Source organism: Lygodium microphyllum, chromosome 1 (genome assembly GCF_053477565.2).
Source record: "Lygodium microphyllum isolate KBCC chromosome 1, Lygodium_microphyllum_v1.1.10, whole genome shotgun sequence".
Taxonomy (NCBI): domain Eukaryota; kingdom Viridiplantae; phylum Streptophyta; class Polypodiopsida; order Schizaeales; family Lygodiaceae; genus Lygodium; species Lygodium microphyllum.
The window spans coordinates 75,761,028-75,785,395 of record NC_141135.1 but is presented as its reverse complement, the minus strand read 5'-3'; the positions used below and the strand labels follow the sequence as shown (position 1 = coordinate 75,785,395).

The 24,368-nt window shown below is 42.7% G+C and overlaps 1 protein-coding gene and 1 long non-coding RNA gene across 8 annotated transcripts in view; one reads left to right on the top strand and one right to left on the bottom strand.

Annotated features, from left to right (window-relative positions):
* The window catches only part of LOC148041278 (acyl-acyl carrier protein thioesterase TE3, chloroplastic-like), a 96,777-nt gene extending 74,591 nt beyond the window's left edge, over window positions 1-22,186 (bottom strand). For 2 of the 4 annotated variants that reach the window (XM_087678821.1, XM_087678820.1), the window contains exon 1: window positions 21,813-22,177. In XM_087678821.1, coding sequence (XP_087534947.1) covers window positions 21,813-22,015 — 203 coding nt within the window. In that variant the 5' untranslated portion in view covers window positions 22,016-22,177. Of the gene's footprint in view, window positions 1-21,812 lie in introns of all 4 variants that reach the window. The other 2 variants (XM_087678816.1, XM_087678814.1) reach the window with 2 other exon arrangements.
* Window positions 22,187-22,603: 417 nt separating this feature from the next.
* Window positions 22,604-24,157, top strand: LOC148041277 (uncharacterized). Of its 4 annotated transcripts, none has more exons than XR_015690984.1 (5): window positions 22,604-22,733; window positions 22,984-23,384; window positions 23,503-23,566; window positions 23,672-23,773; window positions 23,884-24,157. It is a non-coding gene; the product is annotated as an uncharacterized LOC148041277 (long non-coding RNA). The 4 variants fall into 4 exon arrangements; XR_015690983.1 differs by having other exon boundaries at window positions 22,984-23,200; window positions 23,317-23,384; window positions 23,672-24,155; XR_015690982.1 differs by having other exon boundaries at window positions 22,984-23,200; window positions 23,314-23,384; window positions 23,672-24,155.
* Window positions 24,158-24,368: the final 211 nt, after the last annotated feature.

Genomic DNA, 24,368 nt, shown 5'->3' with positions numbered 1-24,368 from the left:
AGCTAATGCCAGTGATAAGGCAATAGGCACGGTCTTATTACAAGAAGGTCGACCACTTGCTTTTGAAAGCAAGAAATTAGACCGTGCAAAACAGAATTATTCTGTTTATGAGAGGGAGCTATATGCAATAGTACATGCAATGAAGAAATGGAGGCACTATCTGTACGGTGCCAAACTTTTGATTTTATCGGATCATGAAAGCATTAAGTGGCTTAATGATCAACCGGATTTACACGGGCGTAAAGCCAGATGGGCCGAACTCCTCCAAGAGTTCGACTATGAGATAAGATATAGAAAAGGAAAGTATAATATAGTACTTGATGCACTCAGCAGAATGCCCATCATTAATGAATTGAGTTTTACTCAGTTCACTTCCAACTTGCTTGAATCTTTAAAAGGGAAATGCCAGGTTGATCCGGCATATTCCAACATATGGGAAGCAATAAAAAATGGGGATCCAAATGAAAGTACTTCTACTGAGGAAGGAATATCTGAGGATGTTCAACAAGGAAATGGAGCATCAGGGGTTGCTCAAACTGGATTCAAGTGGAAAAATTTTACCATTGATAATGGTTATTTACTCTACAAGGGTAGGGTATGTGTCCCGAAAGATATAGAAATAAGGCACCAGATACTCTTTGAGTGTCATGATACCCCTAGCGCGGGACATCCAGGAGTTAATAAGACTTATAGTCTTATTAAAAGGCAATTCTATTGGCCTGGAATGAATAAGGACGTCCTTGACTATGTGGTCAAATGTAATAAATGCCAGGTTAATAAAGCTGAAAGATTGAAAATGGGAGGACTTCTCCATCCACTAGAGATTCCTTCGGGAAAATGGGAGAGTATCTCCATAGACTTTATTGTTGCTTTACCCAGAACATAGAGGGGGCACGACTCTGTGTGGGTGATTGTGGATAGGTTAACCAAAATGGCTAGGTTTATTCCAACTTCAACTGATGTTAAAACACCAGAATTGGCTAGATTGTTTGTAGAGAACATATACCGATTGTATGGCCTTCCGGCAAATATAGTTTCTGATCGGGATAGAAAATTTGATAGTCAATTTTGGCGTGCGGTATTTAGGAAGTTGGATACTAAACTTAGCATGAGCACGGCGGATCACCCGCAAACTGATGGGCAAACTGAAAGGGTTAACCAAATCCTTGAAGATATGCTTAGGGCATATGTAAGTAAAAGGCAAACTAATTGGGAAGAGTATCTACCGATAGCAGAGTTTGCATATAATAGTGCCAAGCACTCTTCCACTGGATATAGTCCATTTATGTTAATGTATGGATTTCAGCCCAGAGCTCCTTATGCAGTCCTACTGCATAAGGAAAAGGTTCAGGCAGCCAAAGATTTTTTGGAGGATATGAATAGTATGTTAAAATTTGCTCAAGAAAATATTAAAAAAGCTCAAAATCGAGCTAGAGCATATGCAGATCCTCACCGAAGGGACATCTCCTTTAAAGAAGGAGAATTGGTCTATCTTAAGGTGCCTGAACAAACTAAAACTATGAAAAAGGGACAATGTCCAAAGCTTTCACCGAAGTATTGTGATCCTTTCATAATACTTAAAAAGGTGGGAGAATTGGCTTAGAAGCTCCAACTACTTGCTGGTAGTAAAATACATCTAGTTTTTCATGTAAGTAAATTAAGGAAGAAGCTGGGTGATTTGGATTATCTAATCTTAAATGATGACATTGAGGAGCTATTAAATGACCAATCTAATCCACATGAACCAGAAAGAATATTAAATGTTTGTAATAGACGAACAAGGAATACTATTTATCAAGAATGTTTGGTTAAGTGGAAAGATTGTTCAGAAGAAAGCTCAATATGGAAGCGAGTAAGTACTTTAAAGAAAAGGTTTCCCAATTTACAGTTAGACCTTCCAAGTATCGTTTTCGAGGACGAAACCGATTCTTAAGGGGAAGGAAATGTGACATTAAATATGACATTAAGGTAAATCAAGGGAAACATGCACGAGGATGACCGTCCGGGGTCTTGGACGCCCGAACGGGGTTTAGGGGAGCCTAGAACCAAAGAGAGTCCAAGAATAGTAGGACTCACCAAGGTTTGACGGTTGGCAATCGGATCACGATGGTCTGGCCAGCAATAAAACTAGGCAAGGCTGGGAGATGAGAGGATATCTCGTGCTCATTTATTTCGACGGCTTTTCCTCTGGCTTGATGGTCTTCTTCAGAGACGTCTGACAGGCCATGACTGATTTGTGGGCCTACGGCATCAAGGCTTGGCCTAAGGGGTGCTGCCTGCGGTGTGGTTGCATCTCCTGACTTTGCTCGAGGGGATGAGACCGTCGTGTTCATGCTAGTGAGATCATCGATCTCGCCCTCTAGGATGGGCTCAGCATCCCTTAAGTGCTCTTGGGCCTCTTTCACCCAGTCCTTCACTTTCTCTATGGCCTCGAGTTGGCGCTTCGGATGCGAGTACTCCCCTACTTTGGCACTTCCCTTTTCGGCCATCTTGGGGGCCGAATTTTCTGCCTCTGCGTCCGTGACCTTCTTTTCAACAAGTAGAGTTGTAGCACTCTCAGTTTTCAGTGCGATCTTAGCCTCCGACCTCTTCTTCCTTCGCCTGCGACTCTTCTTCCCTATCGAGGCTGCATCAAGGTTGTTGGGTCCCAGTAGTGATATGCCGGCCTGCTTCGTCTGGGCACGGGTCATGACCCGCAATGGGATAGGTATGGCCTCTCCATCAAGGTTCTCGATACCAAACAGCCCCAATGGAACAGATGGTACGTTGACTGAACTTGTGGAAGGTTTCCGCTTTGAGCAATCGACAAAGAGATGGGTGATTCCGCACTCAACGCATCTTAGGTCAGCTTTGTCTCTATTCTGTTGCTCCCTCTCGGGGCAACGTGATGAGACATGACCCGGGTGACCACAAGTCCTTGGATCCTGCATCTGCCCTCTGAGGCCTCTACCTCGTCCTCTCCCCAACGCCATCATTGGTACTGGTCGATAGTCCATAAGGACTGCGTTGCCCTCATCGTCGTGAGAGACATAAGGGTATAAGTAAGTCTCTTCCTCATTTGGCTCTTCCACGTAGTGGACTGGAGCGTCACTCGGTGGATGGGTCACATAAGGACCACGTGGTCTAGATATACCCGTAGGGTTTATGTCCACCCTAGAGACAGCCAGCTTAATGTCGTTAGGCGCAAGAAGGGCCAATGGGGCTCCCCTTCCGAAGAGTGGCTGCGGCCTGCTCGCTAGGTAAGGCTGACCGTATGGTTGGGAGTACGGAAGTCTCCAGGGCAATCTGTAATGCACAATGTCGTGACCGAACCTGCCGCAATTAGCGCAAGGTCTCGACTGAGGGTCTTGACACTCGGCCAGCAAATGGTTTCCGCCACAATACACACATTGGATGTGTGGCCGCATTGGTCGTCTCCACAGGTCTTGCAGCTTGACTATCTCCATCTTGACATCAGCCAAGTCTTGGTTCGTCTCGGTGGCCTTCCCCTTATCTTGGGATGATGGGGCTGGTCGTTCACTAGAGGCTGATGCTCTTTCTGAACTTCGCGAGATGGCTTCTTCTGAGTTGGAGCTCTTGGAGCTCCTCTCTTTCAGCTGATCATCAACTCTGATAGCTTCCTCAAAAACCCTAGCTAGCGCGTCTCATTGCAAGCTCGAGTTGGCTACCAAAGCCTTATACAGTTCCTCGTTTCGAATTCCGTTAATGAACACAGTTGAAACTGCTCTTTCAGTCGGTCGTTCACCTGTAGGGATTCTCTTGAAGATGCTCCTCATATGGGTTACGTAATTCCGAATGTCCTCCTCTTTCTGCTTGACATTCATCAGTCGTACTAGCAGATTGTCAGAGTATCCAGACTCGGCAAATCTCTTAATGAAGAGATTCTTGAGACTATTGAAATTTGCTCACTCTGTGGCATCTAAGCTTGTATACCAAGTTCTACCCTTGTCACCTAAGCAGAGCCCAAACGCTTGAGAGCGTTGAGTCAGGTCGCTGAGGCCGTTGGCTTCGCAGACTTGCTCGAACTGCTCTACAAAGCTAAATGGATCGTCGTGGGGTTGGTACTTGTCGAGCTGCTTTGTAACTATTGGGATTTTAGACTGGCTCTTAGAGCCTTGGGTTGCTCCTAACCCTGCCAGCAGTGAGGTCGCCAATGCTGCAGCACTTTGCAACGTTGCGGTGTTGTCTAACAATCGCTTCATAAGAAGCTCGCTCAGCGTTAAGTCTCCTTCTAGGGCTCTCTCGTGATCCGTGCCGGCTAAGTTCAGCACTCGCTGCACCTCACGTAACTCCGTACTTTGCCTTTGACTCTTGGCCTGTTAGTCTCTATTGTATGCGGCTATGCTTTGCAACGCCTTGTGAGCTAGCTTTTTCTCTTTTTCTAAGTCTGCAATGATAGCATCTGCTGTCTGACCGTAGTGCTCATACCAGGCGTGCGCATCGTAGCTGCTGACCAGTTGTTAAATAGCCTTTGGGAAGACACCTAAGTCGAGTTCCTCGTTAGACCTGCGGTCTGAGCTTTCCTCTGCCATAGTCGAGTTTTGGTGCTCCGCCAAGCTATCGATCAGGTTGAGTAGGTTTGTCAAATCCACTTCGTTTGTGCCGCTTGCTTGGTCCTACTTCGCGTATTGATGATTTGTCTCTGTCTGTGGGTTCTCTCCTATTCGTGGGTTCCTTGAGTGGCTTATCTGAGTGAGTTCCTTGACTTATTAAATACAGACCTCAATTTATCTCCACTCAGTGCGTGTGTTCTTTCTAGTGCACTTATGCTCAATCAGGCTTTTAGTTTTCCTTAAGTGCACTTCAAGTGAGAAAATTCAAGGTGAGTGCGGCAAATAGCCTCTAAGCGTCTTACGCACCCTCGCTTTGTTTTGGGCCTGATAGGCTTTGTCGATCAATTCTCTGGTCGTCTAGACGGGATTTAGGGCTTTTCGGTTACGTTGCCTTACCGTTTTTGGGTCCAATCAGGGTTTTGTGGCTCAGCGGGTTGCCTCTAGGTCTCTACGTTTCTAGGCATCGCAACAGCCCACTCAAACTGCTAAGCGGCTACTCCTTACGATTTTGTCCATTCCGCGCCGCCAGAATCAAGTTCGAAGCATCAAGAGTGCCTACGACAGTTTGTGCTGCTGAGCTCCAGCTGGGTCAGGTCAAATTTCTGAAAAGTTGAGGCAAATATGCACTCGGCCCAACTAGTCCGAATTGCAGGGGCCGAGTGGGTGACTCAGACGGGCCAAATTGCACTGGTTCGAGTACAAAAATTTTTCGCGGGCCAAGGTCCGAGTGGCGTCACTCGGACGAGCCAAGTCAAGTGTTGGGCCTAGGGCCGAGTCAAGTGTTGGGCCGAGGGCCGAGTCGGATCCTGGGGCGAGGGCCGAACTGGTAAATGGGACCAAGTGGACTTCGGGCCGAGTGTCGAGTTGATCAAAGAGCCGAGTGTCGTCACTCGGACGCGCCGAGTGGACAAAGGGCCGAGGGCTGATTAGGGTTTCAGGGTCAAGGTCAGAATGGCAGGGTCCGAGGACCGAGTCTGGGACTCGGTCTAACAAAGGCCGCTCAGACGGGCCGAACGTGGCGCAACGAATGCCGCGCAACGACGAGTTCAACCAAATCTCACGAGTCAGGAAATCACTCCAAGCACAAACTTCCAGATCCCAACTAAGTCACCAAGGAAAGTGATTGGTATACCTGGGGTGAGCGGTAGGCTCTTCGAGACGAGATCGAATCGAATCTTTGCGGGGGCTCTCTCTCTCTCTCTCTCTCTCTCTCTCTCTCTCTCTCTCTCTCTCTCTCTCTCTCTCTCTCTCTCTCTCTCTCTCTCACACACTGCAATGGTTGCAAATGAGCTCTCCCTTGGTCTCTTGGCTCTTAAACCCCCTCCCGGGTAAGACTTTGACGCTCCCAATCATTCACTTGCCGACATTAAGCATCCCAAGCAAGCTTTTTGCCAGATTTTGCATGATTTATACCCTGTTTTGCCCTGTTTTGCAACAGTAAACCCTATCCTTTCCCGGTTCGATTTCCTAATCCTATCCTACACTAAATGCAACAAGAATCGAAAGCAACAAACTGAAATGATTCCTCCCGGTTTTCCAATCTTCAAACAAACTAACTAACCTAAAATACTTACTTGTTTCGAAGATCAAAACACCCAACCTTCCTACCTATCTCAAGCTCCATTTCGGGGATGAATCCCTTACTTCGATGCTCGATATAGGGCGCTCAAGCTTGAATCCATTGGTCCCAGCAACGAAACCAAAATGTAGGAGCTTTCACTCAACTGCCAAGACCCACGGACCGCTTATTGTTTCAAGCGTTCCAAGGAGCTCTAATGGCTACCTCTTACATAGCCAACGCGCCGTCGGATCCTACGAGTGTAATGAGCTTACCTTGATGTCGATATGAGTTGCCTTCTCTCTCACACACACCGGTAGCTCCACGATCCTAGATGCTAGCTCAAGCATCCTGAAGCCTCCTCCATCTCCAAGCTCCATCCACCAAAGCCACACGCGTAAGAGAAGGGAAGAGAAGAGAAAAGAATAAGAAAAGAGGAGATGGTGAAGAGCTTCACCCTCTTGATCCCTCACTCTCACACACTCACTCCCTCACGCTCTCACACTCCCTCTCAAGAGCACACACAAGCAAGAAGAGAAGAAGAGAAGAAGAGAAGCTCTTGTTAGCCACACACCAAAGAATGAGCTTCCATTCACTTTTTTAACTTTATATATACAAATCCTAAAATCCCATGGACGCCCATCTCTTTTTACATAACCGGCCATTGTGGCAAGGTCTCTTTTTCTAATTCCCTCTTCTTTGAGTTTTTGAGGCACCTTTCATTTAAAATTACGCTTTTGGCCCCGGCTTAGCTTTAGAGGCCGCTTGCATGTCTTTGCTCATTTTCTGTCTTCTCCCCGCTTTTTCATTCATTCTTCTACCTTCTCGGCTTGCGGTTAACAATAAGAGATCGCTAAGCAACGTGATATCCACCAAGCTACAACCAACTCGCTAATCATGAACAACGAAGCTTGGTACATAACAAAGCATGTATCCATGACTGACAACCCGTCTGATAGGAGAAAGTACGACATAACCAAATATCAAATAAAGATCAACCCACACTGATTAATAACTACAAGGACAATGTCTACATAAACTAATGAGCATATAGAGAGATTCCATGGTCTCCAAGATGCCAATCTCCGCAATAAAATCTAAAAGTGCTCCCACCGGAAGCAAACCAGAGTATCTAAGAGCAAACCAAGCTCAATACATATAGGTCACAACATTCGGATTCCGAAAGCCCAAAGATAATAAGTGATATATTCGGGAGCATATAAATGGCATAAGCATCCAAGCATATAAATAGTAGATCACTAACCAGTGCAACCTTTGCCACATATAAATGTAAAAGAGCTTAAGATCAAAGCTCAAAGCTCTAAGAAAAGCATATCCAATATAGCCAGCATCACCAAGTATACATATGATCCAAGAGCATTCCCAAGTAGTATAAAAGCATGGATTTCGCTAATCTTTAGGACATATGCTTACTGTCCACTGTTTATGACAGCAAAAGACATTCCCATGGTTGAGCAAAATGAGCTCTAATCGATCCGTAGAGCATCCCCAAGCATCAATACATCATCGAGCATTAAAACCTCAGTGAATAAGCATCAAAGAAGCATAAATATTCAAATTCTTGCTGCCCCAAACTATGAACAGTAATCCACAAATGTCAATCAATGTGACTGATGATTTCTTCTCAAAATGATACCCAAGACAAAGTCCAATGTGCAAGAAGTCCTTGATAGCTAGGCAAAGCATTGGAGAAGATGGCTGAGGTAGATACCAAAGGCAGGAGCAACAAAGAAACCCCTTGAAAATGCACCGAAAATTGCAGGAGTTGCTCCTAGTGCTCCTCCTACTCTGTGGTTGATGTTTTTGGGTAGTCTAGCTAAGCAAAGGTCTCTTGGAAGCTGAGAAAAAAGCCAAAAACGTGGGGGAGCTCATTGTTAACTCAAATGGATAAAGACATGGCTGCTAGGGTTGAAGCTCTCTTTTCTAAGTTGAAGTGGAATGGTTGAAGCTGCTTGAATGTCCACGCTAATACTAGTTGAAAGGATGAGCAAGAGTGAGAGAGAAAAGAGCATAAGTGGAAGCAAGAGCTATGGCTATGGAGGTTTGAACTCAAGAGAGCACAGCCGGTGTTGGAGCGTTTGGGGTCGAAAGTCTACCGCAGGGGTAAGAGACAGCAAGGTGAAGGGAGATTCGGAGAGAGGAGTAGACAGAAGAGAAGGGATTATAAGAAATAGGAGACATAGAAGAATACTCAGAGTTGAAGCCTGTCAGTTTATTTCTGCATTATGAGAAGACAAATCTCCTGTAGACAAAAACGTACATAAAATAATACCTTCCTCTATGCTACTCAGATCGCCAATCTGATGCCTCCATTGGCTCCAAAAGGGGGATAAAATACCAGGACAGTTGGCCAGAATTCTGCCAGATCACTCCATCTCCTACTTCAAAGTGTTGTTTACTGCCTGAAAACAGCAGTCGCACGTCATACGATTTCACTAATCTTTCTTTTTACATAAAATCCTCTCAAAATGGCTAAAAGCTACCTACTTTCTTTTACATGTCATCCTAATCTAGAAGTTGTCTACAGTTTTATGAATTTTTACAAGAGATAATATCTAAAATATCAAAAATTGACTAAACTTGTCCAATAATCTAACATTTTTGAACCATCCACACTATGGACACTAAAAGTCTAAAATGGCATTGGCTCTCTAGATTGATAAAAAAGCCGCACTCTAGAGTTTTTCACACGGTGTGCGTATAGTAGCACGACATCCACCCCCTCCTAACGTGCACATCCTCTGGCATGTGCCAAAGTCTTACGAATTTGTAGTATCAGAAGAAGTATCTTCTGCCATGTCAATGCCTTCATCTTCTACCTCTTCTTCTTCTATATTCTCATGTTCATGCTCAGTATCCAACTCCTTCAACTCATATGCTGAAGACTCCCTACGTTTAAACGGCTTGATACGTTTTCCAGCCACTGGAATCCTTAGAGCTGTCCCATCCATCTCATTTAATGCATAGATAGCATTATCAAAAACAAACCTTACCACATATGGACTAAACCACCATTTTGCCATCTTCCGAATGGTAGAATACTCCAAGTAGCAATAGTTTCCTCAATAGGCATGATTAGATGTTTTCCATACATTAATTCAGCATACATATACCCTGTAACTGCACTATGAGTGGTCTATCAGTCCACAAAGCAAAGGGTAACATTTTTGGCCACTCTTTCATCCTACCTTTGCATGACTTTGCTAATGCCTTAATGATAGACTGATGACCTCTTTCACTTTTGCCATTTGCTTAAGGATTATAGGTTGAAGTTAAAGCCAGCTTGGTGAAAAGAAGTCACGAGCCTCATCCACATCCAATTCTCCTCTATCAGCAACCACTTTACCAACACAACCATACCTATAAAAAACTTCTTCTAATAAGAACCTACAAATTGCTTGAGTAGTCTTTGTACTAAGAGCTCAACCTTCCACTTAATTTGTCAAGTCTTCTCATGCAAGCACAAGATATCTCATATTCCATAAACATGTAGGCATGGTAACCATATCAACTACCCATTTGTAATGCATAGACAATGGATAGGTCAGTTGCAACCCATCTCTATGCTTTACCATGGAATACATCTGAAAAACGCTACATAGTTCCACATAATGCTCCACATCTTTATACATGTTTTTCCACCAATACTTCTCTTTGATCTTGGCAAATGTGTCCCAAACTCCTCTATGTCCAGTCCATAAGCTTTCATGAAACTCCTGCATCACCAAGTTGAGAAGCTCTATTTCCCAATACACGTACCGGAGCTCCTCTCTTTTTCTTTGCATGCTTCCATAAATATCCATCTTTCAAGAAAAACCCATAAGCTTTTCTTTTAATCCTTTTGAATTCAGCTTCAAACCACTCAGTCTTCTTTGTCATGAGACTGAGATATTGGCCTATTTTCAGCTAATCATCCTCATACAACTCTTCCAAAATTTGTGTTCTCACTAAAGCATAACACTGATGATGCTTTCTCTCTACTGCCCATCTCTTCTCCATGGCTGTAAGCTCTTTTCTTATTGCTGAAATCCCTGTTACAACAATTGTACCTACACTCACAATAGCTGCATACTCATTCCCTACTGTCATAAAGTCATTTTTAGCACCTATCACATCATCATCTTCATCTTCCATCATCTCCTCTTCATCTTCAAACCTTGCTCGTGAGAGTATGTCAACCAAAGGGTTTTCTCTACCTACAATATACTGAAAATCACGGTTAAGTGACTTTATATATGCAATCCACCATAACATGGCAATATTAGGAGTTGAGCAATTCACTATCACGCTCAATAGAGGTAGATAATCAGTCTCTACCACTACATGAGCTCCCATAACATACTCATTATCACACTTAAGGGCTATCACTACACCCTAAAGCTCTCTTTTGACTTGAGAATACTGTCGTTGCCGTTCATTGAGGACCTTTGCTCCAAACCGAATGGCATACCTATTTCCATCAGCATCATCTTGACCCAATGCCTCAATGGATACCAATTGGGCTTGTATTCACAGTGAGAATAATAGGCTGCCCATTCTCATAATTTGCTCTCTTTAGTGTTAGGGCTGAAATCAATAAGATCTTTAGCTTTTGAATTGCCTTCGTATGTTGTTTTCCCCACCAAAACTTTTGCCCTTTTCTCAAGAGCTAATATAAACTTTCAGCCACATGAGCAAAATGCGGAATCCATATCAAGTAAAAGACACATGCACCCAAAAATCTTCTCATCTCGAATACATTTGAACATGTCTCCACATCCTGCTTATGGCATCAATCTTTCTTGGTGAGGGCTTTCTCCCATATGGTCCACACATGTGCCCAGCAACTAATACTTCCTCCACTCCAAAAACCGACTTTTCTCCTGACAAAGTCAAATGCACTTCTTCAAGACGGCTCAAAATCCTGTCACAATCAACAATATGATCAGCCACAAATCTTCTACATCCCTGCTTATTCAGCTCTTCATTTTTCTCATGGATACCACATCCTTTTATCGGCACATCATCAAGAAAGGGTAGAGGAATATACTCCCTCAAAACTTTATGCATAGCATTCATCATATGCACCATTGAATTGGTTGCTCCTTTAAAGCGTACACATCCTAACCAATCCAAGCGGTGTCTTCATGGTAGTGATATCTTGGCTTTCCAATGCAAACTGAAACTGATCATATCCTGAATATAAATCACCCATAGAGTAAATTGCCTTGCTTGCAAATGCTTCTGCAAATTCATCCACTATCAGGCTTGATCCAACATTCCTTATGGTGACTTTATTAACTAGTTGCAAATCCTTTATAAACCTCAAAGAACCATTCTTCTTTGGGACAGTGAACCACCGATTCGAATATGGAGCTAAAGAGGACTCCAAAATCCGCATTCTAATCTTCTCGTTCAAACGCTCTAGTAGCTTAGGAAAATATGCTCGAGGTACTGGAATAGGCTTTAAATTCCATGGCACATGAGGTACTGTAAAGATCACCATAGGTGCAACTATGGTCAAATCAATACATCCAATTTCATCTGGCTGAAACGCAAAGGCTTTCCCATGCTATGCCAACATCTGCAAGAAACAAGCTCTTTTTGTAAGCAAAAGAAAGCTTGTATCACCGATTTTCAGATTTTGTAAAGTTTCAGGTATAAATTTATGTCCTACTCCATGTGGATCCCATAAACTAGGCTGTTGAGTCACTTTTTCAGCCAACCCATCACTTTCAGGTGGTAAAGGAAAAGCCACAAGCTTAACCTTCTTTACAACTGTTTTGTACTTTGTATCCACTCTTGCTTTAGCCCTATTTTGCAGCCCATAACATTCATGCTCGGCAAACTCTTGAATGACTTCATATATCTCTAAAGTGTCGACATAAATAACCTCTTTTCCTACCCTGTTTTCAGCACTAATTGTTGCAGAAATTTTAGCCACTATATCAACATCAACCAGCCCTGAAATACCTTCATTTGCAGCCATTAAACCATATGTCTTCAGCTCTTTTTCAACCCATCCTACATATTTCTTTTCAGCCCTACACATGGCTGAAATATTCTTTAAACTGCCAAGATTACATGATGTCCATTCCTACAATCTAGACACAAACACAGTTTTCCCCTTTCTTGGAGGCATAATTATCTTCCTAGAGGCGCTACCATAGCCTCCACTTACAACAGTGCTATCTAAAAACCCTTAAACTCTAGTGCATTAGGTGGCATAGGATTATCCCGATTGCGGGGATGATTCACATAAACAATGAGAAACTGTATCGCCGTTGTATTGTCTTTACTCTGAACCCGAGCATATGAAGAACCATCCAAGGCTTTTGTTTCCAGCCTTGATTCCGAAATATAAGGCTGCTCCAAAATCACCGGATAACTACATGAATCATGTACAAAAAAATGATATTCATCCCTAATATCTCCAATAGTCACGGGTACATTCGGACAAGCCACATAAAGATCCCCTGATGAATTGTTTGCTACTCGCATACGCCATCCCGGATCTACATCAATCGGCCAATCTCCATTCTCATACAAGCTGTGTGCCATAACATTGATATCAGAACCATAATCCGAAAGAGTTGTGCAAGGTGTCTCTCTTTCTCCCACTTTAACAATTGTCTTTGTTGTAGCACCAGCCCAATGCGTTCATGAATAATGACTGCTAGGAATAAAATGAGCATCTTCTTCTTCATGTGCTTGTTGATGAACATTTCCATTATACATAGCCTCCTCTCTATGCTTAATGCTGGCCATAATACCATTTTCAGCTACAAGCTTGCTATCTATACTCCCATTGAGCCCATTTTCAGCATCAGCCTATTCCAAAATATCATGACATGCATCATTATATATCCTCTGAAGATGTTTCTCTATATCTTTGTCAACCTACATCAATGCTTGTAAAACTTCACCATCAAACTGTCTTTTTCGTTTCAGCATATCGATGATTGCATCATGAAATTCACGCTTTGCGATTCCAAGAACTTCGCCAAGTGTGAAGTCCACTCTACTACCAAGTATACGATCTTCCAAGACTTTTTTAAGGTTTGTGGCAGTCTCAAGATCCGATTGTAACATGTAACCGGGCTGCTTGTCCCTTTTCTTCCATTCTTGTTTCTTCTCTTGAGATGCAGAGACATAGAAGAATACTCACAGAGTTAAAGCAGTCAATTTATTTCTGCATTATGAGAAGACAAATCTCTCGTAGACAAAAACGTACATAAAATAATACCTTCCTCTATGCTGCTCAGATTGCCAATCTGATGCCTCCATTGGCTCCGAAAGGGGGGTAAAATACCAAGACACTTGACCAGAATTCTACCAAGGAGATAAATGAGCTTGCTTGCAAGCATCGTGGTATGAATGGAGACTTGGCCATGTGTCCCTTTGAGAAGAGATGGAGCCAATTCTCATATGAATACTTATACACCATGTAAATAACACTAAAGTAATTTTTTACTAACTTTATCAGAAGGCCAATATCAAAGTATACATCCTCTTGCAAGATAGCTTGCGTAAGGATCTGCCATCCTTGTTGCAAGAATTTAGCCTTTCTTCTTGTGATTCAATCACAAGACCATATGACTTCGTACTTGCCGCGCACGTCCTGCATCGTACTATGCGATAATGGAGTTACGAAACAATCCGTTTCAGTTTCTTTAAGCTGACGTCTTTTATCTCCCACTTTGAAGGGCTGTTCACTGCGTGAAAACAGCGACCGCGCTTTGCGCCATTTCGCCAATCTTTCTTTTTACATAAAATCCTCTCAAAATGGCTGAAAGCTACCTACTTTCTTTTTCATGTCATCCTAATCTAGAAGTTATCTACAGTTTTATGGATTTTTACAAGAGATAATATCTAAAATATCAATAATTGACTAAACTTATCCAAAAATCTAATATCTTTTAACCATCCATACTACGGACACTAACACTAATGTCTAAATGGCATTGGCTCTCTAGATCAATAAGAAAGCTGCACTCTAGAGTTTTTCACACGGTGTGCGCGTAGCGGTATGACACCGGTATGTGAAAACTCCAACAGTCACAATGTGTAACCTGCCTTCCCTTTATTCTTCTATCATATTTAAGAATAAAGAATAAATATGACAATGATGGGCAGCCGCCACCTACAGTATACAGGTATGTGGGCACTGAGTATAAGGTAAATATAGGCAGCTAGTCACAGGCAACCTTTAACACCCCAGCAATCATTGCCAAACGAGAGAGCTCACAGTCACCCGAAAGAGGAGACCATACCTTTCTTATTATGTTCTTGTGCGGCAACATTGCCTTCTCAGCTCCTATAGCTAGCAACAACTGGGCGACCACAAAACACAATTTTTCACACATAAACTTCAATTGTTTCAGTGTAGACAGAGCATCTATAGGCCATCGATTGCAAAATCCAACCTTGCAACTGACACCTTTACCATTCGGAGCAACTAGACATCAAAATGCAACATCTTCTTACGTATGCTTGCATCTTTTACAAATATTTCTAAAGGACAAATGGCAAACCAGTACAATTACAAGACACTTTTAATCAACCATGAGGACTAATGAAGCCTAAATCATGATCAAGAAGACCAACAAGAAAGTCAAGGATGATCATCATGAAGATGACAGAGATTGTACATCCAACCATCAATCAAACAGAGATTTGAGATCTAACACATATCGAAGATCATAGCATGTTCCATCATCTCCCTCCATTTCTACAAGAGCCCCTCCTGAGGGACCTCATTTGGCAATCATAGCACCCTATGTGCATATGCCCGTGCTTCCTACACTCCTTGAAAAAGAGCATTTTGATGATTCCAACTACTCCCTTTGGTCCTGCAAAGTAGAGTACACCTTGGATGTATTTGACCTATGGGAATTTGTCACCACCCCCATCCATCATCTAGTGGTGGACTCTCATATTGGATCAACTATTGATCACACAACCCTTTAGGATAGGCTCAATTCTCAAGCTTGTTCCTTTCTCTTTATGAGTTGCCAAGAATCAATCCTTGCGTATATTCGCAGAATCTACTCTGCAATGAAAATGTAGACTCTGTTGGAATATCATACCTTCACACACCATATGACTCAAGAGATCTATGTCACATAAGCAAATCCCTAATTTAGAATAATCCTTTTCATCTATAAATAGACAAGCTGCCCACCATTCAATCCATCCTTGTCTTACACCTTTCTGCCATCAACCCTCTTCCACTAGCTATAACCCCCAACGACTGCTACTACATGGTCTACAACTATCACCAAGTCTCCCACTACTACCGGTGATCAACTACCACCATCCAGCCGTAGAGATTGTTGCATTCTAGCTTCAAGCCTGTTGCTCTTCCATTTCCAACATCGGCCTGATTTGCATTTGCATCTACAGCAAGTCGTTTTTATATTTTCAACACTTTTCTTCATTAGCCTCTGCTCGAACTAGTGGTTACTGCACTCAGAATCCATCTCTGATGGATGATACACATCGATATCTCCCTCAACCTGCTCCCACAAGAGCGACCAACTATTGGACAAATCTACCATTAAGCATTCTGTACATTCTCTCATTCATTTACAGCATTGATTCATTCACTTTAGAGTTCCCTTTCTTCTCCGTTTATATTTGTGGTTTTTGTGTTTTGCGTTTAGGGTTGAATTTGTTGCGTTATTATATAAATTATTGTGTTTCAACGGTATTCGTACATTATCAGAATCCATCTTCGATGGATGACACATCGATATCTCCCTCAAACTGCTCCCACAACAGCCACCAACTGTTGGACAGCTCAAGCATTCTGTACATTCTCTTATTCATTTACAGCATTGATTCATTCACTTTAGAGTTCTCTTTCTTTTCTATTTATACTTATGGTTTTTGCGTTTTGCATTTAGGGTTTGCATTTATTGCGTTATTATATGAGTTATTGTGTTTCAACAGTGTTCATATATTCTATGTTTTCTCTACATAAACTCTATCAAATCTTCACATGGTATCAAAGTCAGTGCTCTTTTAAAGAGTATCATGTGGTTATCATGGAGAGCTTGATTTTGTGCAAGATATACGAACGTTGCGTAACTAATTCACGATGGCTCAAATGACTCCTTCTTCAAGTCCTTTGAGGCTTTCTCCAACTACTTCAATGGAGATCCTAAGGAGACATTATGGTCTTGATTTGGAGGACAACACTCCTATTAACCTTTCTTATAGGGATCACTCACCGAGGCTCAACTCTTCTTCCTCTCATACTCCTTCACAAGGTGCATCTCAATTGGAGCACTCTATTGACAAGACTAATCACCTTTCACTTGAGGAAAGACTATCCACTCAAGACACAGCCAGAAGTTCAAACTCTTCACAATCAAGCTCAGTGGCAGATTCATACAATCGATTCTTGTGTGAGTTTGATTTTGACTATACTACTCCAATTATTATATAGGAACTGATTGCAAGTCACCATAAAGACCCACATTGGTATCAGTAGGATTTTGAAGAAAACTCTATGTTTAGAGATGTTCCACAAGGTAATCATTCATCCTCTATTTCACTTGAGTATGAGTTTGGTGCTTCCCGTTCACCTTCACATTTTCCGCCCTTCCCTCCCACATTAGCTTCACATTTAGATTCCTCTTCTTTCAATCTAGACCCTTACTTTAGACTAACCATAGATTTGTTAGCAATCATGTTTGTCATGCCTTGTCATCTCCTGCCTGTGAGCCTCAGTCTGAGTCAGACGAGGACATTAGGAGCTCTGACATGTCTGTCATGTGTTATGATGGGGGAGGCTAGTCACTCTTGATTGGCTGTCTTAGGTTGTGTATTTCTTTTTGGCCGCTTTTAGTGGGCAGCCACTGGCTGCCCGGCCACTTTTTTGGTCATTGTTGTGGGGCGCCCATTTTAGGGCACTTTTAGGGTTTGCGCCCATTTTAGGGTTTGCGCCCATTTTAGGGTTAGGGTTAGGGTTTGTCCATTGCCTATTTATTGGCAGCCCCCCTCCCCACTTGGTCAGTTGTCTTCTTGCAGATTCCGACACTCCTTCTCCCCCGTGGTGGTGCTGCCATCATCATCAGCCTGATCTGGTGCCCTCACTGACGCTGTGGGCTGCGTGCAGGGACTGATCAGTCCATTTCAGTGTATTCAGCATTCATTTCAGTCAGTGCAGATTTCTCTTCCTTATTTTCTGCTTTCTCTCTCTCTCTCCCTCCGTGTTCGTATTTCCTCTTCCGTTGCGCACTCTCACAAGATTATCCAGTCTTAGCACACATTGTCTTTGATGCACATTAAGGTTTTAGGCCATCCCTAGACCCTTAGAAGTATACCACTCTACATCCTAGTATATTGTTAGCAAGAATGCCACCCTTTAACACTGTGCCTTACACACACCCATAAGTATGTTACTCTTTGTCCTTTGGTCCTGTTTTGTGGAGAATCCCCCTCATGCACATTGTACTGCCCTTATTGATTGCTCAAACACATGAATCCCTATCTTGTGCTAATGAATTGTCTCCTTTGAAGGAAACAAGGAGTGGAAAGAAATCACCTCCACATTTAGGCCCAATTTCACCTTCCCCAATTGACCCTAAACACAAACCACATTCCAACACCAATGGCCAGTCTCCTTTGAAGAAAAAAGAGAGTAATACACTCATACCCTCAGAAAGACCCTCTTGGCACTTCTTGCCTAAAAAGAATAGGCTTTGTACATTTTGTCAAAAACGAGGCTATGCAAATGACAATTGTCGCTCGAAGGCCAAGAGTCTTAGACCCACACCCAAAACCACCTCATCCCCAGCTAAGGGTCTTTTACCCATACCAAAGTTAAATCCAATCCCCATTCCTCAACCAACCTCAACCCTTTCTTGTAATGATAGTGCTACTCCAAGGGGGTTGAGAGGGGGTCTTCCTAGTATTTGTGTTCATCAATGGGTAGCTCGACACTAGTACAGTGGATCCTGAATCTTCCCCTCAGTCAGTGTCTTGCAATATCTCTAACTAGTTTGGTCCTTACCTTCCCTAGCTAGTCCCTTAAGAGTCCTAGGTTATTTTTAGAAACCTTAGGCTAGTTTCCTTTAGGCTTGGCCATATTTCTTCAAGTCTTCCACTACACACTTCCTTCTTTCATTCACTTCCGTTGCATCTCACTCTCACAATAATTAAAGCATTTCAATAGAAACATCTAGTATGTAAGTTTTTTTCTAGATCTTTTCATACTAGGTTTTGTATTTCAATTAGTACTAAGATTGCAAATCCTACTTGGGCTATTTGGCATCCTTCTTCTCTTGGCATCCGTTTTTCTTTCCTTTCAAATTGAGGTGTTTTTATCATTTAACCATCACTATCTACAGTTTTAGTTTACTTTTCATGATAGATAGACTACTACTTTGGTGGTTATACCTTTGTACTCTTGGCTAGCATCAAACCCATCCTAACTACCTTGGTGGCTGACTTTTCCCCACTCTTCCAATTGAAGAGAGTCATGTCTTCCTCCTTCATCCATTAGATCCATTTGCATGGTGGACAACTATTATGGTACTGCTTGACTAGCATGGAGCTCTATTCCAAAATTGAGATTCGGAGTGGCCTACACCACTTGATTAGCATTGGAGCCCTCTCCCAAATCGAGTATGGGCATGTTCTGCATATCCATATGGCTAATTCTCCTTTGGCTATTCTAGCTAAGAGGTATCAATTCTACCTTCATCATCAAATTTTTCATGGTTCTCGGCACCACAAAAAGACCAACATTAGGTTCCTCTTCCTCCTTTAACATTGACATCAATGGTTGAGAGGGGGTTCCTACCCTTCTGATATCTACAAGTTTCGGTATTTATCTTCCACATCAGCCTCCCTTCCCTGTTGTACATTCCCTTTGCACTGTATAATCATTATCATCTTTGTAAAAGGGTGCTTCAACAAGTGAATAATTTCCCTATGAGAGACATTGTCCAAGTGGCACCTATAGCATATGCATTCTCATCATGTAGCATTAGTCTATGTATCTCATTGTGCAAAGCACCATCCTAAGCTATTTCCACCGACGGTTCTTTCACCACCTTACCACCAAACCTACATACTTCTTCTCAATTTTTCCTCATCATCGACACTCTCAAGTAGTCGAGATATCTTGTCTGTTTTATGATGTGTTGGATCTAACCACTCCTTTTCATTCTTCCCCCCAGCCATAGTTACTTGACAGGCCACAAACCATATCTTCTTCCCCAACAAACCATCCAAAAAAAAAGGGGAAGAAAGTTCAATGTGGTTCTATCCACCTTTGCAAGTCTTGATAGGCTACTAGGCAGCCGACAAGCATCCTTTGTCTGATACCTTAGCCTCTTTGGGATATCACTTGGGCTCCCTTGGTAAGATAAGCATCGCCTCTATAGACTTGGTAGTCTATTGGGCAATTAATGTGCACCCTTTGTCCGATGCCTTGAATGCTTTGGGGCGGGACAACTTGGGGTAAAATTGGACTTAAGCTTTTCTTCCAATGCCTTCTTGGCTCCAATATCGGACTGAAGAGAGGATATTGAGCTAAAAATGCATTAAAAACTAATTAGCTCTTTAAAACAACCCCAAAACATGTAAATCACCAAAAGTTTCATTAAACAGTACACTGTCATAGAGGCTTTCTATATCCCATAAGCAAACCCTAATTTGGGAGGATCCTTCTACATCTATAAATAAACAAGCTACCCACTATTCAATCCATCCTTGTCCTACAAGTTTCAGCCATCAACCCTCTTCCACTAGCTATCCAGCCCATTGCTACTATATGGTCCATAGCTATCACCCAACCTCCCACTACTATTGCCGATGATCAACTGCCATCATTTTCTCATCGGCTTGATTTGCATTTACATCTATAGAAATCATTTTTATGTATTCAGCACTTTTCTTCATCAGCCTCTTCTCCAACTAGTAGTTACTACACTCGGGATCCATCTCCAATAGACAACATACATCAACACTGTGAAGGAAACTGCTAGGGTTTGCATTGAGAACACACAGTGTACAACCACGACAAAAACACAAAGAGACACACACAGACACAAAGGGCAAAACTCAAACCCTAAACGCAAAACTCAAAAACTCAAACCCTAAACGCAAAACTCAAAACTCAAACACAAACACAAGAAGGGAGAGAGAAAACACAACTCTGAAGTGAATGAATGATGTAAATGAATGTAAGAGTATACAGTGTGCTCAAGGGCAGAGCAATGTCGGAGTGTGACATCCACCGAAGACGGATCCCAAGTCTGTGACCACCAGTCGAAGTGTAGGAGTGCTGAATAGTGAATGGCAACAGGTTGGTCACCAAAACACAACAGTCTGGAGGCTGGAAACTAGTAAACGCAGCAGTGTACCACCGATCGAAGGCTGGAAACTGTGCATAGTCTGCTGTAAACAGCAGACTGAAACAGTGTCTAAGAGTGTCAGGGCCTGCAATGCTGAAAACGCAAGCTGGCTGACCTTGGAGATGATGGACAGCAGGCTGAACAACAGTCTGGGACAGTCTAGGGCAGTCACCAGCAGCTGAGAGCTATCGCCTACAGCAATGGACAGGTTGAAGATAATGTGGCTGCAGTCGATGATGGTTGGACAGCAGATGGAGACGGGCTGCAGGTTGGAAACTAGGCGCCAACAGCAGCAGAGGGTGTGTGGGCTGGTGTAACCTACAAATAAGGATGATTGGCTGAATGGGGGCAGCTTGTCTATTTATAGATTTAGAAGGGCACCCCAAAAATTAGGGTTTCCACTAAACTCTCTCGAACTGCTCCCCATTTTAGGGTTTTACTCTAAAAGAGCATTTTTAGTTGTGTTTTTGGGCTATTTAAGAGGCTAATCGGTAAGTAATGCATATTTTAGCTCAACAAACACCTCTCTCAGCCCAATCCCACGAGAGCCACCAGCTATTGGACAACTTAAGCATTCTATACATTTTCTCATTCATTTACAGCATTGACTCATTCGCTTTAGAGTTCTCTATTTTTGTTTGTGTTTTCTTCTCGTATGGAATACAACACATCCAAAATGCATTTGAGATTTGGATCCAGTTATCAAAGCTTTATCAAGTGCAAACCCTCACCTACCAAATGAGCCTAGAGATGCCTAGAGATGCAGTGGAGACAACTCTCTCTAGGATTCCCCTACCATGAAGGATTACATTGAAGGATTACATCAACAAGATGCAGGAGATACATGATGAATTGGTGTATGTTAGGAAGATTGTTTCATCGTAGGATGTGGTTGTGACCCTTTTGTCACATCTCCCCTCACCCAAGTACGATGTCTTCTACATTAGCCTTCTTACCACAATGTAAGGGGGACACCATGACATGGGAAGAATGGTCCCTGTGATCTTGGAGGAGGAGGCCCCACAAGGCATGATGCTTCACATGCAATTGTCTTGTCCCCACATGTAAAACTACTTTCCAATTTGAACTTCGATGTTCTAATATTCTATTCTGTTTGCAAACATAGCAGGATTAGCGTAGTCCTACACACTTTCTAGGTACACATTGAGGGGATAACTTGTCTTCAAACATGAATTCTAGGTGACAGACTTTAAAGATATGCACAATAAACTGGGACTAGAATTATCTAACATGAGCGAAATTCCAAACTCTGACATATATGTCTGCTGCCATTGTGCCTTTACTGATGTTAAACGAAGCACATGGCACCTGTCAACATCGAAGAAGCTCATAGTCTGGTTGCAAGCCAAGGCTGGGGCCACACAAAGACGCTTTCCAGCAGACCGAATTGAAGGCACTGGCTGCAAGGCGCGCGGATAGGCCCCCCGCATGGACGATCCAAGGGATAATTGAGCGTCCACACCGCCACGGGCGAGATGTGGATTGGCGAGAACGAGCTTGACAGTTGCCATGCGGTAAAGTTAGGGTTTTCAAGAGATCTTGTGCGATCTATGGCTGGAATTCAGGGTGAGGCAGCAGAGGAAGTTCGAGGATGAGCTCCCTCGGTCGTACCGGCTCGCTTTGTGCAGTGAGTATGCATGCAGGTTTTTTTCTGTATTTTTGAAATCGTATCGGCTAAGTTCCAATCCATACTGTCATTTCCACCTTTTATCGAGGGTCAAGGGGCCAAGGGGGTGGGCACACACTTGGGCCGTGTGGAGAAAAAAGATGGGATATGATTAATATTTAAAAATACAATTTGCATAGAAAGAGGCCCATGTGGAGAGACCGCGTGGCATCGTCTAGTTTGCTGTGGGGCATGGGAGGCCGAGTGGACCAATGCCAAGTTGAGTGGTAGTCCAAAGGGGAAGCATTGCATGCACCAGACCGGGCGATCGTCGTCCTCGTCCCCTCCTCTGTCACCCCTCTACTCTGCGTCTCTCATGTCGCCTCTCTCCCCAGCGTCCATGGCCGTATGCATTCTTCGTGGACAAGACGACGGAGGTACTGCACAAGATGAATCGACCAATCGGAGTCATTCCTGCAGGATGACATGAAGGCTTTGATAGATACCTCCAGGGGTTCGAACATGCGAAAGTTAATTGATAAACGGGCATGCGAGGTCTTTTCTTTGTCTTCAGCATCACTGCATCAACTGTGCTTCGCTTATGCCCTGGTGCATGGGCTGGGGTCTGTTCCTCGTTGACTTGTTTCTATGCAATTTCACCCTTCATTGGGTGCAGTCTTTGTTGTTCATGGCTGTGACATTGTGGTATCAAGGTCATTAATTATGTTGTTGACATATTCGACATTATACATTGGTCCAATTGAATTAGAGTGAGAATGTTTGTTTATCGACTGGTCTTTGAGGGTTTTAATGCAAAACATGTCTGCATCAGTGTATCACGTAGCATGTGTATTATTACAATTGTCTTCACAGCTGAAGGGAAGTGTCGACAGCAGTTTGTTGCTTCCTGTGTGTGGTTTCTGGTATTGCTGGTTCGATTCCTGGCAGCTTGTTAGATTCGTGGGTGTTTCAGGATACCTTCAGTATGGGTACAATGATGGGTGCATTCAGCATGGCATTGACTGCAAAAGGTAGTTCGCAAATGCACGAGAACAATAAGATTCTATCCGCCGTGCCCTGACATGAATTGGTGCTTACTAGACCTTACATTTCCTGCAGAGATAAGCCATTAATTCAAACATCTTCTTTTCCATACTTGATCTAGCAAACCGATTGATAATGCAAATGTACATGTGCATGCAGCAGTCCCAACCTATGCATCACTGGCCTGCAATCCTTTAACATACTGTGTCCATCGTGATCTAAAGCATCAAGTAGGTTATAATTTTTCATCAAGTGATCTATTCATTGTGTAACAATGTTTTGCATATTGATGCCTAACTATTTTGGATATGTGTGTTTATGCATATGTACCAAACCTTCTTGTTTCAGTTTGAGCATGAAGATTCTGTATTGAAAATTATTGATTTTCGATTGTCAGATTTCATAAGTCCAGGTAAAGTACCAAATTACGTCTGATGCATGTAAGCCTGGATGTGGCATAAATGACTATTTATGGTGAATCTTTGGCTTTAAATGCATTCTCTCTTCCAACGCACAGGAAAGTCCATTATGATATTTGGAGCATTGGTGTCATTACACACATCGACTTATCTAGAGATGACCATTTTATGAGAAGACAGGACATGGCATTTATCATGAGGTCGAAGAGTTCCAAACTGATGCTTACACTCTCTTTTGAAGCTCTCATGATGTCGCATGGTAAGACTCTTTATTGAACTGAAGCCTAAATGACTAATCATATTTTGACAGAAAGGCTTGACTTCAAGCAACAGCCATGGCCAATTAGCAGGCAAGTCTTTTCATGATGATGGCCATGATTTAGAGTAGCAAGCTCACTGCTCTTTCAGTGAACAACTAACTGCATTAGATATGTAAACTAAGATCTCTCTTTTGTAATTATCCAATATAGTTTGAGCGTGTTATCTAAAATGACTAAACTATGAAATATGATGCAATTCTGAGGACTGCAGAGAATGAGGATGTGATCTTGTTAGATTGAGCAAAACTGCAGGGTCTAATCTGTCAGCATACTACATATTTATGTTTCAAATTCTTGAGGCTCCTAGCTATGCGCTTGTGATGTTGAAATCTCAACATGAACTTGTATGATTAGAAACCATTTCATCTCTGCTTGAACAGATTTAGACGGTAGATGTTGAGCTGTTGCTAGTAGAACTGGAACAACAATCAAAATGTATTATACGATAATCATTGTACACATCCTTGTCTGAGTA